The sequence below is a fragment of the Zonotrichia albicollis genome, chromosome 16, assembly GCF_047830755.1.
Source record: "Zonotrichia albicollis isolate bZonAlb1 chromosome 16, bZonAlb1.hap1, whole genome shotgun sequence".
Taxonomy (NCBI): Eukaryota; Metazoa; Chordata; class Aves; order Passeriformes; family Passerellidae; genus Zonotrichia; species Zonotrichia albicollis.
Window position 1 is genome coordinate 1,483,106 of NC_133834.1, and position 18,092 is coordinate 1,501,197.

At 53.4% G+C, this 18,092-nt stretch overlaps 2 protein-coding genes and 1 long non-coding RNA gene across 5 annotated transcripts; 2 read left to right on the forward strand and 1 right to left on the reverse strand.

Annotated features, from left to right (window-relative positions):
* Positions 1-534: 534 nt before the first annotated feature.
* On the forward strand, positions 535-4,534 carry HAGHL (hydroxyacylglutathione hydrolase like). 2 transcript variants are annotated; one of them, XM_074553298.1, is made up of 8 exons: positions 535-775; positions 1,462-1,526; positions 1,654-1,771; positions 2,202-2,337; positions 2,482-2,585; positions 2,880-2,981; positions 3,058-3,137; positions 3,875-4,534. In XM_074553298.1, exons 1-8 carry the CDS (start codon positions 671-673, stop codon positions 4,038-4,040), a joined length of 876 nt encoding a protein of 291 aa, XP_074409399.1. In that variant the 5' UTR covers positions 535-670; the 3' UTR covers positions 4,041-4,534. The 2 variants fall into 2 exon arrangements, with proteins under 2 accessions (XP_074409399.1, XP_074409400.1); XM_074553299.1 differs by having other exon boundaries at positions 538-775; positions 2,229-2,337.
* A 1,085-nt stretch (positions 4,535-5,619) lies between these two features.
* On the reverse strand, positions 5,620-18,092 carry CIAO3 (cytosolic iron-sulfur assembly component 3). 2 transcript variants are annotated; one of them, XR_012582969.1, is made up of 12 exons: positions 17,938-18,092; positions 14,857-14,952; positions 13,693-13,836; positions 12,057-12,189; positions 11,353-11,487; positions 10,971-11,089; positions 10,263-10,392; positions 9,959-10,031; positions 8,730-8,864; positions 7,597-7,754; positions 6,440-6,941; positions 5,620-6,268 (listed from the first exon to the last, which is right to left on the reverse strand). XR_012582969.1 is itself a non-coding variant. In XM_074553296.1 (11 exons), exons 1-11 carry the CDS (start codon positions 18,001-18,003, stop codon positions 6,703-6,705), a joined length of 1,428 nt encoding a protein of 475 aa, XP_074409397.1. In that variant the 5' UTR covers positions 18,004-18,092; the 3' UTR covers positions 5,620-6,702. The 2 variants fall into 2 exon arrangements, 1 of the variants encoding a protein (XP_074409397.1); XM_074553296.1 differs by having other exon boundaries at positions 5,620-6,941.
* LOC141731063 (uncharacterized) lies at positions 13,832-15,000 on the forward strand. The gene is made up of 2 exons (XR_012582970.1): positions 13,832-13,894; positions 14,837-15,000. It is a non-coding gene; the product is annotated as an uncharacterized LOC141731063 (long non-coding RNA).

Consider the following 18,092-nt stretch of genomic DNA (forward strand, 5'->3'; position numbering starts at 1 on the left):
CTGGGGGTGCTCAGCTCAGCTCCCCGTGCCTTGGGGGCTTCCTGCACTCCTGTCCCTGGGGCAGAGGCCCTGCAGGAGCTCCAGTGTCCGGCACCGCTCTGCACCTTCTGTCCCCTCTGCTGCGTCCCTCCAGTGCCACCAGTGCCAGCCCCCCATCCCTGCCTTGTCCCTGCTGCCCTGGGGACTGGCAGGGGCTGATTTTGGGGACAGAGCTGGGGGTTCCCCTCCTTCCTTCATCCCGGGGGTGTCAGGATGTGCCCAGGCTGGCACAACCCCCATGTCCCCGTGTCCCCATGTCACTGCAGCCGGGCTGTGCCCGCCCCACGCTGCGTGTCCCGCCCCGGGGGTGGCACAGGGGCTGTCCCCCTGTCCCCCATGTCCCCATGGCCGGGCTGTGCCCGCCCCACGCTGCGTGTCCCGCCCCGGGGGTGGCACAGGGGCTGTCCCCGTGTCCCCCTGTCCCCCATGACACTGTAGCCGGGCTGTGCCCGCCCCACGCTGCGTGTCCCGCCCCGAGGGTGGCACAGGGGCTGTCCCCGTGTCCCCCGGTCCCCCATGACACTGTAGCCGGGCTGTGCCCGCCCCACGCTGCGTGTCCCGCCCCGCACACGCGGCACCGCCCCGGGGGTGGCGCTGGGGACACGCCGGGGTCCCGCAGCCTCCCGGGGCCATGAAGGTGAAGGTGATCTCCGTGCTGGAGGACAATTACATGTACCTGGTGATCGAGGAGAGCACCCGGCACGCCCTGGCCGTGGACGCCGCGGTCCCCAAGCGGGTGAGCGGGTCCGGGGGTGGCGGTGGCTCCATGGCGGGGCATCCGTGGGACATCCCCGGGCAGGACAGAGCCCCCCATGCCCCGGCTGTGCTGGGACCCTGCCCTGTCCTGCCCCTGCGGGTCCCCGAGCCGCTCCCAGCCCGAGCCGCGCCCCGCAGCCCCCACATCCAGCGGGATCCCCCCAAAGCCAGCCCTGTGCACGGTGACCCCATGGGCACCCCCTTTCCGGCCCGCCGTGTCCCCGTGTCGCTGTCCCGCTGTCCCCAGCCCTCCCTGTCGCGGCTTTTCGCCGTTCGGGGCTGACTCGGGCATTTCCTTCCTCCCGGAGCCGGAGCTGCTCCTGGCCCTGCGTGTTGAGCTGGCACCGGAGCCTCCTGGCACCGTGCGGGGCTGGCAGTGCCCTGTGCCAGCGTGGGTGGCACGGCCGCCGTGTCCCTGCCGTGCCAATGGCACCGTGCCCTCCTCTGTGCCTTCCCTGAGAAAGCACAGTGCCCAAAAATGCCCCCAAGGCCATGGAACAGTGTGGTGCCATCGCTCTGCTCCAGGCAGGGTCACAGCTTTGTGTCCCACCCTCAGGGGTGCTTTTGGGGGATTGCCCTGCCTGGTGGCACAGGGGACAGGTCACTGTGTGTGTGTGTGTGTGTGTCACCTCCCTGGCCTCTCACCGCTGCTCTGGTCCCTTTCAGCTGCTGGAGATCATCAAGAAAGAGGACGTGGTGCTCAAGGCCATCCTCACCACCCACCACCACTGGTAGGTGTGACCCGCTCGAGGTGGCCATGTCCCCACGGGGACAGTGGCTGTGTCCCCATGGGGATGGTGCCCGTCCCCAGTCCCAATCCCAATTCCAGTCCTGATCCCAATCCCTGCTCTGCCCCAGGGACCACGCCAGGGGCAATGAGGAGCTGGCCCAGCTGCTGCCAGGCCTGCAGGTGTTTGGGGCTGATGAGCGCATCGGGGCCCTCACACACAGAGTCAGCCACGGCCAGGAGCTCTCGGTGAGGGCCTGCAGGGCTGGGGACACTGGGTGGGGACACACACGGCTCCTGCTGCTGCGTGGGGTGGTGGGGGCATCCCCATGGGGGGAGTGGGGAGCGGAGTGGGGTGGTCACAGTGTGCCCAGTGAGGAATGCATTGGGGTGGTCCCACTGTCCCCAGTAGTCCCCAGTGGGGTTGGTGTTGCTGGGCCGTGCTCTGCTCTTGGTGTCCTGGGGTGAGTGCAGATGTGGCCCCACAGATTCCTGGAAGCTCATCCCAATCCCAGCCTGTCTGGGGTTGTGCTGGAGGCTCCCACCCTCTCCTAGATCCCAAATGCCATCAGGGCAGACACAGCTCACAGCTGGACCCACCCAAAGCCCCATCAGATCTGTGGCCTGCTGGGCCCCAGGCAGGCGTGGGGAGGTTTGGGGGTCTGTTTGTCCCCCTCAGGAGGACCCTGACCCTCTGTCCCCCCAGTTTGGGACCATCAGGGTGAGGTGTCTCTTCACGCCGTGCCACACCTCGGGCCATATGTGCTACTTCATGTGGGAGGACGATTCCCCGGATGCTCCAGCTCTTTTCTCAGGTACCTCCCTGCCTGTGTGTCCCCTGTGGCCTTTGGGGACACACTCCCTGTGTGCTGCCTGTCCCCACGCTCAGCACTGCTGGGGTGACCCTGGCACCCCATGCCCATTCCTGGTGTCCCTCGGTGCCCACCCCTGTCCCACAGGTGACACCCTGTTCGTGGGCGGCTGCGGGCAGTTCTTCGAGGGCACAGCAGAGCAGATGCACACCAACCTCACCCAGATCCTGGGCACCCTGCCCAAGGACACGGTCAGTGCTCTCCCCTCCTGGTCTGGGGGGCTCCTGGGGCTGGGAGGGGGCTCAGGGCATGGATTTGGGGCTGGGACAGGGATCTGGGGCTCAGGGCAGGGATCTGGGGCTCAGGGCAGGGATTTGGGGCTGGGACAGAGATCCTGGGCTGGGACAGGGATCTGGGGCTCAGGGCAGGGATCTGGGGCTCAGGGGAGGGATCTGGGGCTTCAGGGAGGGATTCTGGATTTGGGGCAGGGATCCCAGGCTGGGACCTGCCCTGGGAGCAGGTCTGATGCCCACTGCCTCCCGCAGAAAGTTTTCTGTGGCCACGAATGCACTGTCAGAAACCTCAAATTCGCCTTGAAGGTGGAGCCAGAGAATGAGGTGGTGAAGGAGAAGCTGGCGTGGGCCAAGGTAAGTGATGGGATGTGCCAGGGGTGCCAGGGGGCGGGATGGCAGCGGGATTTGGACACTTCTGTCCCCCTGGCAGCAGAGGGATGATGAGGACCTGCCCACGGTGCCCTCCACGCTGCAGGAGGAGTTCCTGTACAACCCCTTCCTGCGGGTCACGTAAGTGCTGCGGGCTCCTGCCCAAACTGCTTCCAAACCCTCCTGAACCATCCATCCCTGCTCCCAAACCCTCCCTGAACCATCCATCCCTGCTCCCAAACCCTCCTGAACCATCCATCCCTGCTTCCAAACCCTCCTAAACCATCCATCCCTGCTCCCAAACCCTCCTGCCCCAAATCTGACCATCCATCCCTGCTCCCAAACCCTCCTGAACCATCCATCCCTGCTTCCAAACCCTCCTGAACCATCCATCCCTGCTCCCAAACCCTCCTGAACCATCCATCCCTGCTCCCGAAACCTCCCTGAACCATCCCTGCTCCCAAAACCCTGCTGGGAAATCTCAGCCTGGGGCCAGGGGAGGCTGCCTGGACATGGGGTCACCTCAGAGCCACTCCAGAGCCACCAGTGTGCCCACTGTCCATCCCAGCCCAGGGTGTGTCCCCATGTGTCCCCAGGGCTGTCCCTTGCAGGGAGGACCCCAGGGCTGTGTCCCCATGTGTCCCCATGGCTGGGCTGTGTCCCCAGGCTGACAGGGCTGTGTCCCCACGTGTCCCCAGGCTGACAGGGCTGTGTCCCCTGGCTCACGGGGCTGTGTCCCCACGTGTCCCCAGGCTGACAGGGCTGTCCCTTGCAGGGAGGAGCCCCAGGGCTGTGTCCCCTGTGTCCCCTGTGTCCCCAGGCTGACAGGGATGTGTCCCCAGGGTGTGTCCCCAGGCTGACAGGGCTGTCCCCTGCAGGGAGGAGGCCGTGCAGAGGTTCACGGGCAGGACAGAGCCCGTGGAGGTGCTCAGGGCTCTGCGCTCCCACAGGGACACCTTCAAGAAGCCCAAGGAGAGGCCCAACCCCCAGGCCATGCTGGCCTTTGACTGGGGGCTCTTTGGGCCCTTGCTGGAGAAGAAGTGACACCCTGAGGTGCCAGGGCTCCCCCTGGCTGGGCCCAGCTCAGCTTGGCTCCCAGCTGGGTTTGGGGGCTGCATTTTGTCTTTAGGCTGCTTGTGTGAGGCTGCTCTGCTCTGCCCTGCTCCCCCCTGGCTCCTGGATCCCTTTGGGGGGATCCCAGGCTGTGGGACCCCCTCGGGGGGCTGGCAGAGGGTCAGGACATGGCTGGGAGCAGGGGACAGTGCCAGTTTGGGGAGCTGCCATGGAAGGATGCAGGGATGCAGGGATGCTCAGGACTGTGGAGCTGTGCCCATGGAGCCCCTGCCTGCCCTGCATCCCCATCCAGGGCTGCTGGGATGTGTTTGGGACTCCTGGGAGCCCTCCTGGCCCTGCCTGTCCTGCTCCAGCCCCTCTGGCCCAGTGTCCTGGCTGATGGACACTTGGATCCCCACCGTGGGACACTGGGGAGTCACTGGTGTCAGCAGAACCCACCCAGCTCCAGCCCTGTGCTGGCAAATCCATCACAGCAGGGTTTGGGTGGGATCCCCCCCATTTTCCAGCAGGTCCCACAGGGATTTGTGGCCGTGGCTGCCTTGGGGAGCCCTTGGGATGTGGGGTGTCCATGTGGAGCAGGCTCAGCCCCAGGAGGATTCCCCAAGGTGGGACAGAATTTAGGCAGCCCAGAACAAAGTGATGCCATGCATCCCTTTCTGCTTTTTTGCTTTTTCCAAGATTAAACCTGGGAAACACTCGGTGCCAACCCCATGGACATTGCCTTGCCAAGAGCCAGGGAGCAGCTGGGGCTCCCAGGCCTTCCCTTGGTGCAAAACCAGGGCTGTGTTTTATTTATTTTTGCCTGAGAAAGGAGCAGAGTTTTATTTGCAGCTGTGGGGAGGCTCTTCACACCACTGAAATAATTACTTTTTTTATTTTTGTGAAGAAAATGAGTGTTTGATGGCAGCTCCCAGCACTGGGACAGAGTTATTTCAGGGATTTTCATGTGTGGACTGTGAATTTCTTTGTTGCCACTGGAGTCTGGTTTGGGGCCTTTTCCTGTGCTACAAACCAAGTTGGGTTGGTTTTTTGTTTGTTTGTTTTTCCTTTTATTAAGTTATAGTTTGTATTTCCTTTGCATGAAAGGGAAAAGATTTTTCCAGCTGCAAAATGGTACCATGGCTTCATCCCTCAGTTCCCATGAAATGCTGGATTTTGGATGTTCCCTTTGGGATTTTATTTCTCCTGGGAGCAGGGATGCCCCTGTGGGTGTGACCCAGCCCTGAGCCTGGGACAAATTCAATCCCACAGCCCAAACTGGGACCAATTCCAGCTGTTGTGGTGCCAAACAGGGAGCCCAGGGTGGCCCTGTCACCCCTGTGTGTGTTGGTGACCTGGGAACCCAATGGGGGTTTCATTCCCAGCCCATGCAGCCTCTCTGAATTTTGTGCATTTCTGGGCTGATGTGCTGAGCCCAGCCTGGAGCCCCTCCCTGGCATTCCCTGCACGGCAAAGGGAATTCTCTGGAAGCACCAATTTGCTCCTCAGCAAGGAGGGGAGGGGGTTGATGCCTTAGAACACTGTGAGGTCATGAATGATCAGCCACAGCTGAAAAATGGAAAGCTTTTAATTAAAAACATGAAAATTCACCATTTGTTCTGTGGATTCATTGGAACAAAGTGCAGAGGGGGCTCTGGTTCCTGCCAGCCCCAAGGTCAGGGATTATTCTGTGGTAATTTCAGGATGCTATCCAGCTGTAAGTGCCTGTTCTGTCTGGATTTGGGGATTTTATCCCTCAGGAAGTGGCTGCTGAGGCTGGGTAAGGGTGACAGTTCTGTCACTCCCTGCTGAGTGTTCAGGAATAAAACACAGAGAAGGAACTGCCCTTGGTATAAATTACTATAATTTAAGGAAAAGGAATCACAGGGTTTCTGTCCAGCATTCCCTCCTGTCCCTCTGCAGCCCCAGGGATGATCCCAGGCCTTGGATCCCCTCTCTGGGGGCACAGACCCAGTGAGAGGGAGAGCTCCAGGCTCAGGAGAGCTTTTCCAATGGGCTGGCACAGATCTGAGTGCTGTGACAGCCCAGCAGGGCCTGGGGCAGGAACACTGGGCTGTGGCACAAAGCTGAGCCTGGAGCTGAGCTCTGAATCCTTCAGCTCCTCAGCTCTGGCAGTCCTGGGGCTGTCCCATCAGCCTGGGAGGTGCTCCTGCCTCTCCTGCTGTGTCCCTGCCAGACTGGGGGTTTATTCCCATCACCTCACATTTGGGGTTTATTCCCATCACCTCAGATTTGGGGTTTATTCCCATCACCTCACTCTCCAGCTGGAGGAATGAGCAGTGCCAGGCCCTTCTCCAGAGGCAGATTTGGGGTGAATGAGCAGTGCCAGGCACTCTCCCAGAGGCAGATTTGGGGTTTATTCCCATCACCTCAGATTTGGGGTTTATTGCCATCCCTTCACTCTCCAGCTGGAGGATTGAGCAGTGCCAGGCCCTTCCCCAGAGGCAGATTTGGGGTGAATGAGCAGTGCCAGGCCCTTCCCCAGAGGCAGATTTGGGGTGAATGAGCAGTGCCAGGCCCATTTCCAGAGGCAGATTTGGGCTGAATGAGCAGTGCCAGGCCCTTCCCCAGAGGCAGGGCTGCCCAGAGTCCCTGGAGGCTCAGCAGTGCAGCTCAGAAGGCACTGAGGCTCTCACCATTTGATGCTGAGGGCAGAGCTGGCTCTCTCCACAGCGTGGTACTGGGTGTGCAGCACCTGCAGGGCCCTGGCTGAGCCCCGGCCCCCCAGCCAGCGCTCATAGAGCTCCCTCACTGCCTGGTTCTGCTCTGGCTCCTCAGCCCTCAGGGATCCATACAGCCTCTCCACCTGCTGCAGCTCCTCCTTGCTGGATTCCCCCTCCAGTTTGATCTGCCCTCCTCCATTCAGACAGCCTGGGGGGTAAAAATAAAAAACAAAAGAGATTAATAACTTTAATAACTTCAGCTGGGAAAACATCCTCAGAAATTCCAGGTCATTTATCCTGCTCCTGCAAAGGGCTGCAGGGATGGAAAGAGCCCAGGGACAGAGAGGTGCCCTCCCAGTTATCTGCCAGCAGCAGGGAGATGTGGGCTGCCTCCAGCTGGGGCTCTGCCAGCTCTTATCTCTTATCTGCTGCCCCCAGGAGGGAGCCTGAGCCCAGCCCAGGGAGCCCAGCCTTGCAGGAAAGGGAAAAGTGCCTGGGATGAGTTCTGGGGGCTGGGAGGGTCCTTGGGAAGGAGCAGCTCCAAGGGAGCCAACAGCAGCACAGGGAAAATGGAATCAAATATTGAATATTCCTCCACCAGCCACAGCAGCATTTTCTGTCAGTGTGATGTCAGGTTTGGGCAATTTCAGGGGGAAAATCCCCTCAGGTACCAGAGCTCAGGAAATCCTCCTTAAAGCAATTAATTATGAAAATATTGTGTGACGGAATTCAGCTGCAATTCTTTAAATCCTGAGGAGTTATTGGAAAACATGCCAACAGCCACAGCCCAAGGGGGTGAGGAATCTCCCTTTTCTCCTGTCTGGATTGCCCTGGAGCTCCCCCAGGCTTTGGAGCAGCCTCACCTGAGGGACAGGCCATGACCTCCACGTAGTGATAGGGGCACTTCCCTCTCTTGAGCTTCTGCACCAGGTTCTGGATGTTCCTGAAGCCATAGGCCAGGGCAAAGTGCAGCAGGACCTGCCCGTCCCTCTCCAGGGTCACCTCCTGCAAGTCCTTGTTCCTGAGGAGCAGAGCACAGCAAGTGGCTTCTCCAGATCTATTAAAATCTATTTTAAGCTTCAAAGAGCAAGACCCAAATTCTTGGTGAGTCTCACTGAAGAGCTGTCCCAGTTCTGGGCCACCCAAGGAAAACAGGAAGGAATTCCTTCCAGAACCTTCCTGGAGCCACCTGAGCAGAGTTTGCAGGAGGACACCTGTGCTGGATAAAGCCTGAAAAAGCTCAGCACAGGGAGCCCCTCCCTGACAGACCTGAGTTCCTTCAGCCAACATCAGCTGGGGATTTTTGACTTCTTCTGGATTATAAAACATGGGAGCAAAACCTGACTGAGGATTCCAGATTTCTAAGGTTAGTGGGAATACCTGGTCCTGATAAAAAAGTAAGTAATTTGATTTTTACCAAGTTTTTGAGACTGTTTTTTCTGCTTCCTAAACCAGGGAATCCTAAACATAAAAATTGCTCCTTAGGGATATAATTAATTCTAAAGGATACATTAAATTAGAGCTGGGAAGGCAGCAGGAATCTCAGGTGGATGAGCCTCAATGCCCAAACTCAGTGATTAATTTTGTGTTTTACTACAGTTAAACAGAGCCCCAAAACCCTCCCACAAGGTTTTTTGGGATCAATAATCAGTGACAAATCTCCCTGATTGGCCTGATCTAAGGTGAGGAATCCCTGCTCTGCCTTCTCAATTACTCTAAAATTTTATAATTATTCTAAAAATTATCAGTGGGAAAATCCACCAGGCCAAACTCCAGGGTGGGGCTGGAATTCTCCCTGGAATTGGCTGATTTATTTAATATTGGCTGATTTATTTAATATTGGCTGATTATTTTTGAGCAGCTGGAGGACAGAGCAGCCAATCTCAGCGTGGACGTGGACTTTAACATTGCAAAAAACACCCAAAAATTCAGCCTATCAACAGGGAGAGAATTCCTGAAAAAACCCAGAGTTTCCAGTGGGGTTGCAGCTCCTTACTTGAGGGGTCTGTAGTGAATGGAGGCGCCGTGGATGCCGAAGAGCTCGCGGGCAGCGTGGATGAAGATGTGCTCCAGGAACCCTCCTGAGCCCCCGCCACGGTGAGAGCTCAGCTCCTCTGCAGCCCTGCCGAGCCTGGGGGGTACAGAGAGGGCCCTCAGGGCCTGGGGGGCACACACAGAGCCCTCAGGGCACAGAGAGAGCCCTCAGGGCTTGGGGGGCACAGGGAGAGCCCTCAGGGCTTGGGGGGCACACACAGAGCCCTCAGAGCACAGAGAGAGCCCTCAGGGCTTGGGGGGCACACACAGAGCCCTCAGAGCTTATGGGGCACACACAGAGCCCTCAAGGCTTGGGGGGCACACGCAGAGCCCTCAGGGCACAGAGAGAACCCTCAGGGCTTGGGGGGCACAGGGAGAGCCCTCAGGGCTTGGGGGGCACACACAGAGCCCTCAGGGCTTGGGGGGCACACAGAGAGAGCCCTCAGGGCTTGGGGGGCACACACAGAGCCCTCAGGGCTTATGGGGCACACACAGAGAGAGCCCTCAGGGCTTGGGGGGCACAGAGAGAGCCCTCAGGGCTTGGGGGGCACACAGAGAGAGCCCTCAGGGCTTGGGGGACACAGAGAGAGCCCTCAGAGCTTGGGAGGCACACACAGAGCCCTCAGAGCTTGGGGGGCACACAGAGAGAGCCCTCAGGGCCTGGGGGGCACAGAGAGAGCCCTCAGGGCTTGGGGGGCACACAGAGAGAGCCCTCAGGGCTTGGGGGGCACACACGGAGCCCTCAGGGCTTGGGGGGCACACACAGAGCCCTCAGGGCACAGAGAGAGCCCTCAGGGCTTGGGGGGCACACACAGAACCATCAGAGCACACACAGAGCGAGCCCTCAGGGCTTGGGGGGCACTCACAGAGCCCTCAGGGCTTGAGGGGCACACACAGAGAACCCTCAGAGCTTGGGGGGCACAGAGAGAACCCACAGAGCACACAGAGAGTCCTCAGAGCACACACAGCACCCTCAGGGCTTGGGGGGCACACACAGAACCCTCAGAGCACACAGAGAACCCTCAGAGCTTGGGGGGCACTCACAGAGCCCTCAGAGCCTGGAGGCACACATAGAAAAGGGAATTCTGAACTCCCTAAATCCTGGAGGAAAAGGAACAGGAAAAGGGGAATTCTGAACTCCCTAAATCCTGGAGGAAAAGGAACAGGACTGAAATGGGATTTTGCTCTTACATGGTGTCCAGGGGAGAAGGATCTACATCTGACAGGGACACTCCTTCTTGCTCCAGCAGCTTCAGCACTTCTCCTAGGGCAGAACCAGGCACAAAGAGTGCTTATTTTTGGGATACAGGCAAACAAACCCCACAGAGCAGTCCCTAAACTGCCCCTGCATTTTACCAGGGCATGATTTGCACTATTAAATGTAAATCTAGATCAATATCCAACCTCTGTCAGAGACAAAGGGTTAGTGAAGCCAGGGAACACTGCAAGGCTCCCAGAATTTGCTGGAATTGGGAATCTCCTGTGGCTCTCTTACCTGTGGTGATGACACAATCCACATCCCTGGTCTGGAATTCCTGGTTGAAGAAGTCTGGCCTGGAGGCCTCCAGCTTTTTGTCATAGCAGGGCATGACAGTGACGTGGTAGATCCTGTCAGGGGGCAGGTGCTGCAAGGGAGATTTGGGCTGCTCAAATCCCCCTGGCCCCAGGGAGAGCATCCCAGGGGCAAGGAGTGGGGGAAATAATGCCCCTGGAATGGCCCCACTGTGACTGAGTATTTGTGTATTTATATATTTATGAGTAAATGAAATTATTTCCATTTCAGCTGCAGGCAGTGTCAGCAGTTGTGGAGCTTCAGAGGTTTCATGGAACCCTGGAATGGTTTGGGGTGGAAGGACCTTAAACCCCAACACCTCCCAGGGTCCCACTGCAGCCTTGGCTTGGGTCACTTATTTGAAATTATTCACCAAATTTAAACAACAATGGCACAAAGACACTGAAAATAATAGTAATAATAAAAGTTCCTCAGCTCTCCCAAATAATTCAGGTTTAATTTAATTAGCCCATGCTTAGTGCTCTGCCCTAATTACTACTCATTAGCTAAGACGGAAGCGAGGAAGATTTCTGCCTTTGGCAAGGCAATATTGACACTTAAGTGTGTATTACACAGCAAATTATAAATAATCAGCCTGAAGTGTTGAATTAGAGGAGTTGTGCAGTAAGAAGAGCATTTTTAGAGCTGTACCTGCTGCTCTGCAAAGTAGCCCTTGACCAGGGAGCCCATGACCTGCTGGGGGGATTTGGTGGTGCTGATGTGGGGGATGATGAAGCTGCCGTGGGTTTTCTCTGCATAGCAGATCCAGCCTGCAAGGAACATCACCCAAAAATTAATTAAAAAAATAAGAATCAGGCCTTCACTCTGCCCATTCTACCCAAAGCCCAGGTTTGGTGCCAATTTCAGCACAAAAAGCAAAGCAAGTGTCAGCCCAGATTGATTTTAAGGTGTCTCACCACTGCTTTAGCACCACAATCTGTGCTGTGAGAATAATCCTGCAGGTCAGAACATCCATCTGCAGCTTTCTGAGCAGCTGCTGGGTTTGGGATTGCAGCTGGAACTGCAGGCATACCTGGGCAGGCAGAGGCCAGCATGGGCAGGGCCTTTTTGTCCTCTGCTTGCCTCTGGAAGCGCCTCACAAACTCCTGCTGGCTCTCCAGGAGGCTGAAGTTCCTGGAGAAGGTCGTGTCAAACACGTGGTGCACACCTGGGCAGGACAGCAGCTGGGTGAGAACCCTCAGCACACAGCAAAACACAGCAAAAACCCTTCCACTTCAACCAGGGGCAGGCTCTTTTCAGCAGGGAAAAAGGAGGAAAGGTGTCAGAAAAGGTGGAATGTAAAATGGTAAATTGTTTCCAGTGGTTCTTTACAGGTTTTATGGGCTGATGGAATAGTTTGGGTTAGAAAGGACCTCAAAGCTCAGCCAGAGACATCTCCCACTACCCCAGGGTGCTCCAGCCTGGCCCTGGGCACTGCCAGGGATCCAGGGCAGCCCCAGCTTCTCTGGGCACCTGTGCCAGGGCCTGCCCGCCCTCCCAGCCAGGAATTCCTTCCCAAAATCCCACCTGTCCCTGCCCTCTGGCAGTTTAAATCCCTTCCCTTGTCCTACCCTTACAAAAAACCCCTCCCCTCCTTTTCCCAAGCTTTTCCCAAGCTTTCCTCCCCTCCCTCCAGGCTCACTGTGTGACTGGAGTTTGGGACAGCCTGGAATCCCCATGGGGGTTAAATCCCTTTAACCTGAGCTCAGCCCAGAGAGCAGCACAGCCCACACTTGCCTAGGCCCTTGAGGAAGGTGGTCAACTTCTGGGCTGTCTCCAGCAAACCCAGCTTGCACCTGGCAGCCAGGGAGGCTCTGGACTGGGGGGACACAGAAACCACCACCAGCTTCTGCTCGTGGGCAGCAGCAGCCTGGAAAACACCAAACAGCCCCAAAGTGGCAGAGCTGGCAGCACCACAGAGCTCACTCTGAGGCAGGAACTTCACCAAACCCTTGGAAAATGAGAATAAACCCAAAAATGTGGCACAGGTAGAGCTGGCAGCACCACAGAGCTCACTCTGAGGCAGGAATTTACACCAAACTCTTGGAAAATGAGAATAAACCCAAAAATGTGGCACAGGTAGGGCTGGCAGCACCACAGAGCTCACTCTGAGGCAGGAACTTCACCAAACCCTTGGAAAATGAGAATAAACCCAAAAATGTGGCACAGGTAGGGCTGGCAGCACCACAGGGCTCACCCCATGGCAGGAATTTACACCAAACCCTTGGAAAATGAGAATAAACCCAAAAATGGGGCACAGGTAGGGCTGGCAGCACCACAGGGCTCACCCCATGGCAGGAATTTACACCAAACTCTTGGAAAATGAGAATAAACCCAAAAGTGGCAGAGCTGGCAACACCACAGAGCTCACCCCAAGGCAGGACATGACACCAAACCCTTGGAAAATGAGAAACAACCCCAAAGTGGCAGAGCTGGCAGAATAAACCCCAAAGTGTGGCACAGGCAGAGCTGGCAGCAGCACAAAGCTCCCCAGGCTCACCCTCACAACTTTAAAAATGAGAATAAACCCCATGAGAGCAGTGGGATCCCTGACGGCTCAGGAATTTCCTTTCCCTGTGGATTTTCCCCCCTTTTCCTGTGGATTTTCCCCCCTTTTCCTGTGAATTTTTGCCCTTTTCCTGTGGATTTTTCTGTGGATTTTTCCCCCTTTCCCTGTGGATTTTCCCCCTTTCCCTGTGGATTTTTCCCCCTTTTCCTGTGGATTTTTCCCCCTTTTCCTGTGGATTTTTCCCCCTTTCCCTGTGGGTTTTTCCCCCTTTCCCTGTGGATTTTTCCCCCTTTTCCTGTGGATTTTTCCCCCTTTTCCTGTGGATTTTTCCCCCTTTTCCTGTGGATTTTTCCCCCTTTTCCTGTGGATTTTTCCCCCTTTTCCTATGGATTTTTCCTCTTTTCCCTGTGGATTTTTCCCCCTTTCCCTGTGCATTTTTCCTCTTTTCCCTGAGGATTTTTTCCCCTTTCCCTGTGGATTTTTGCCCCTTTTCCTGTGGATTTTCTCCCTTTTCCTGTGGATTTTCCCCCCTTTTCCTGTGGATTTTCCCCCCTTTCCCAGTGGATTTTCTCCCTTTTCCTGTGGATTTTCCTGTGGATTTTTCCCCCTTTCCCTGTGGATTTTCCTCCCTTTTCCTGTGGATTTCCCTGTGGATTTTCCCCCCTTTCCCTGTGGATTTTCCCCCTTTTCCTGTGGATTTCCCTGTGGATTTTCCCCCCTTTCCCTGTGGGTTTTCCCCCTTTTCCTGTGGATTTCCCTGTGGATTTTCCCTGTTTTCCTGTGGATTTTCCCCCATATCCTGTGGATTTTTCCCCGTTTTCCTGTGGATTTTCCCCGTTTTCCTGCAGGCTGAGTGGAACCCACCTTGTTTTGGGCCAGCACCTTGCAGAGCTCCCCGTGGCTCTGCTGGCTCACCAGGACACTCTCAGCTGAGGTGATGCAGCCACTGCAGGCCAGGCAATCATTCAGGGAGATTTTGGCCTTCTCCAGCTTCTGGGCTTCCCCATCCTACAAAAAAAACCCCAAAAATCCCAAAGGAGGATCAGTTCTGAGCCCAGAATTTAAGGTGCAGTTTCCCCACTTTGTTACAAATAATGATGATGTTATTATTTTGATTTTTACATCTTTATTTTTAATGAGATGAGGACAAAGCCACCTGAATTTGGCTGCTTTTAATGGGATTATTTGGCACAGCAAAGGAGATTTCATCCCAGACACTGGAAGGGAATATTTCCCTTCTATCTGCCCTGAATAATTTGATTTTCCCAGGAGATTCTCCTCCAGTCATAGCCAGGAATAGACCAGGACATGAGGCACTTTAACATTTTAAAATAAGGAACCAGGCTCCTTTGGAAGTGCTGTGCCCTCCTTTTTTAAAATCAAAATTTGCCTCAAGTTCCAAGTTCCATTCCCAGAGGGATTCCCAGCCTGGTTAACTGAGCAGTGCCAACTTTTTTTGGTGAAAACAGGAAAAACTCATCCTGAATTCTTCAAGCTTTTAAAGAAATAATTTGAAATATTTTTTTTTTCTTTTTAAATCCAGCACAATTTATTAAAAATATCTTGATTAAATCTCAGAGTGAGCACAAGGACATTGTCACAACCAACCTGGAACTGCCAATCCTTAAATATTGATAAAATAAATAAACTTTTCATCTTATCTGCTTTCTAATGAAAATCATCACCAATTAATGGCAGTGTTTCAGAGTATAAAAAACCGGAATAAATTGGAATTACTGAGTATAAAGTGACTGCTTAGAAAAGAAGTTATAAATTAAAATGCTGATAAATTAAAGTTTAATACAATCTCAGCTTATCTGCTCTTACATTAATAATCAGGAATTAATACCAGCGTTCAGAGGATAAAAATGGCACAAAATTGAAATTATTTATTATTAATTAAAAAGAAAAAAACCCCAGGAGTGCTGACAGCATCTCTTTGAGGCATTAAATGGATGTAGATAATTAAAATATTTAAAATACACTGATTTTTCCGGGTTTTTTACAGTGAACAAAGACTCCACGTACCTGATTGACCTGGAAATAGCTTCCATCAGCTTCAATCCTGATCTTGGCTGCTGCTTTTCCAGGCTTTTTGTCCACCTTGACAGGTTTGATGCATTCCTGAAAGAGCAGCAGAGCCTGGAGGTGAGGAGCTGAGCAAGGAAAAGGGGATTGGGTCAAAAATCAATATTGGAGATTGAATAAAAATCAATAGAGGGGATTGAATAAAAAATAAATATTAGGGAATTGGATAAAAAATCAATATAGGGATTGGATAAAAAATAAATATTGGGAATTGAATAAGAAATTAATATTGGGGATTGATTAAAAAATCAATATAGGAGATTGGATAAAAATCAATATAGGGGATTGGATAAAAAATAAATATTGGGAATTGGATAAAAAATCAATATAGGGGATTGGATAAAAATCAATATAGGGGATTGAATAAAAAATAAATATTTGGGAATTGGATAAAAAATCAATATAGGGGATTGAATAAAAAATAAATATAGGGGATTGGATAAAAATAAGTATAGAGGATTGAATAAAAATTCAATATTGGGGATTAAATAAAAAATAAATATTAGGGAATTGGATAAAAAATCAATATAGGGGATTGGATAAAAATATTGGGGATTTAATAAAAAATCAATACAGGGGATTGGATAAAAATCAATATAGGGGATTGAATAAAAAATAAATATAGGGGATTGAATAAAAAATAAATATAGGGGATTGAATAAAAAAATCAATATTGGGGATTAAATAAAAAATAAATATTAGGGAATTGGATTAAAAATCAATATAGGGGATTGGATAAAAATCAATATAGGGGATTGAATAAAAAATAAATATTGGGGATTGGATAAAAAAAAGTATAGAGGATTGAATAAAAAAATCAATATTGGGGATTAAATAAAAAATAAATATTAGGGAATTGGATAAAAAATCAATATAGGGGATTGGATAAAAAATAAATATTGGGGGATTGGATAAAAATATTGGGGATTTAATAAAAAAATTAATATAGGGATTGGATAAAAAATAAATATAGGGCATTGAAGAAAAAATAAGTATTGGGGATTGATAAGAAATCAATATTGGGGATTGGATAAAAAATCAATACTGGGGATTTTAAAAAAGAATAAATATAGGGGATTGAATAAAGAATAAATATTGGGGATTAAATAAAAAATAAATATAGGAGATTCAATAACAAATCAATATTGGGGATTAGATAAAAAATAAATATAGGGGATTTAATAAAAAATATAGGGGATTAAATAAAAAATAAATATTGGGAATTAAGTTTTAAAAAATAGGGGATTCAATAAAAAATAAATATAGGAGACTGGACAAAAATAAATAACGGGGATTTAAAAAATTGGGAAATAAATGTAAAAAATAGGGGATTGAATAAAAAATGAAGGGATCAAGGAGCAGCTCTGGATGCTGCCCCCAGTCCAGGCTGGCATTTCCAGTTTCCCCAGGCCTGCAGAGGCTCTCACCCCCTGCGAGCAGGAGGAACAATTCTCCAGCATCATCCCAGGCCAGCTCTGCTGCTCCAGCCCAGCTCTGGCTCCGGGGCTGTGGCAGAACAGCCCCTTCCTCCTCCTCCTCCTCCTCCTCCTCCTCCTCCTCCTCCTCCTCCTCTCCCAAATGCAGGCCAGCTCCCAGCTCAGCTGCAGGGAGGTGCCAGTGCCCAGCCCAGCTGGCGCTGGGGACAGAAGGGGCTCAGTGCCACCCTGCCCTGGTCCCCAGCATCAGCCCCAGAGGTTTTTCTGGATTTTACCCTGATTTTATCCTGATTTTAGCGCTCTTTTTCCCCCAGCTCTGTCCTGCTCCTCCTCTGAGCACTCTGAGTTTCCCCTAAATGAATCCCCCTGCAGGAACCCTGCACCCAGAGCAAAGGCAGGGCTGGTGATTCCCTGAGGAATTCCCTTACAAACCCAAACCCAGGGAGAATTCAGCATTTTGGGGTTCGCTATTGCCCTGCCCACAGTCCCAGCTCGGTCCTTCTGCTGTGCTTCTCAGAAATGCAGGACAGAAATCTGGATATGAATCCTGGGTATGAATCGGGATATAAATCCTGGATATGAATCGGGATATAAATCCTGGATATGAATCGGGGTATGAATGCTGGCTTTGAATCCTGGATATGAATCCAGATATAATCTGGATATAACTATTGGATATAAATCCCGGATATGAATCCTGGACACAATGCCTGGATATAAATCCTGGATATGAATCTGGATATAAATCCTGGACACAATGCCTGGATATAAATCCTGAATATGAATCGGGATACAAATCCAGGACTGACATCTCGGGTGTGACCCCACAGTGACACTGCAATGTTCCACAGTGTCCCGCAGTGTCCCACGGTGACCCCACAGTGACTCACAGTGTCTCAGTAACCCCGCAGTGTCCCTATGTGTCCCACAGTGTCCCAGTGTCCCCGCAGTGTCCCCACGGTGACCCCACAGTGACTCACAGTGTCCCAGTGACCCCGCAGTGTCCCTATGTGTCCCACAGTGTCCCCGCAGTGTCCCCACGGTGACCCACAGTGTCCCCGCAGTGTCCCACTGTCCCCACGGTGACCCCACAGTGACTCACAGTGTCCCAGTGACCCTGCAGTGTCCCTATGTGTCCCACAGTGTCCCCGCAGTGTCCCCATGGTGTCCCCGCAGTGTCCCCACGGTGACCCACAGTGTCCCAATGACCCCGCAATGTCCCTATGTGTCCCACAGTGTCCCCGCGGTGTCCCCATGGTGTCCCCGCAGTGTCCCCAAAGTGTCCCACAGTGTCCCAGTGTCCCCGCAGTGTCCCTATGTGTCCCACGGTGTCCCCGCGGTGTCCCCGCGGTGTCCCCACGGTGTCCCACAGTGTCCCAGTGTCCCCGCAGTGTCCCCATGGTGTCCCCGCGGTGTCCCCGAGCCCTGTCCCGTCCCTGCGCCAGGATCCGCTCCCAGCCCTCGTTTCCCCCCCAGCAGCGGGAGGGGTTTTCTGGCCGGGCACGGTCCCGTGCGGTGACACCGAGGGGCAGAGGCTGAGGTGGCACCGCCGCCTCCCCTCAGGGCCCCTCCCCGGCGCTGTCACCTGCGAGGGGGCGATGAAATCGTCCAGATCCGTCAGCTGCAGCACCCCGCTGAAGCGCGCCGCCATGGCTGCCGCAAGGCGAGCCGTGTGCTGTGAAACCGGACTGCCACACCGCCGGAAAGCGAGCCGTGTGTCGTGACACGGGACTACAGCAC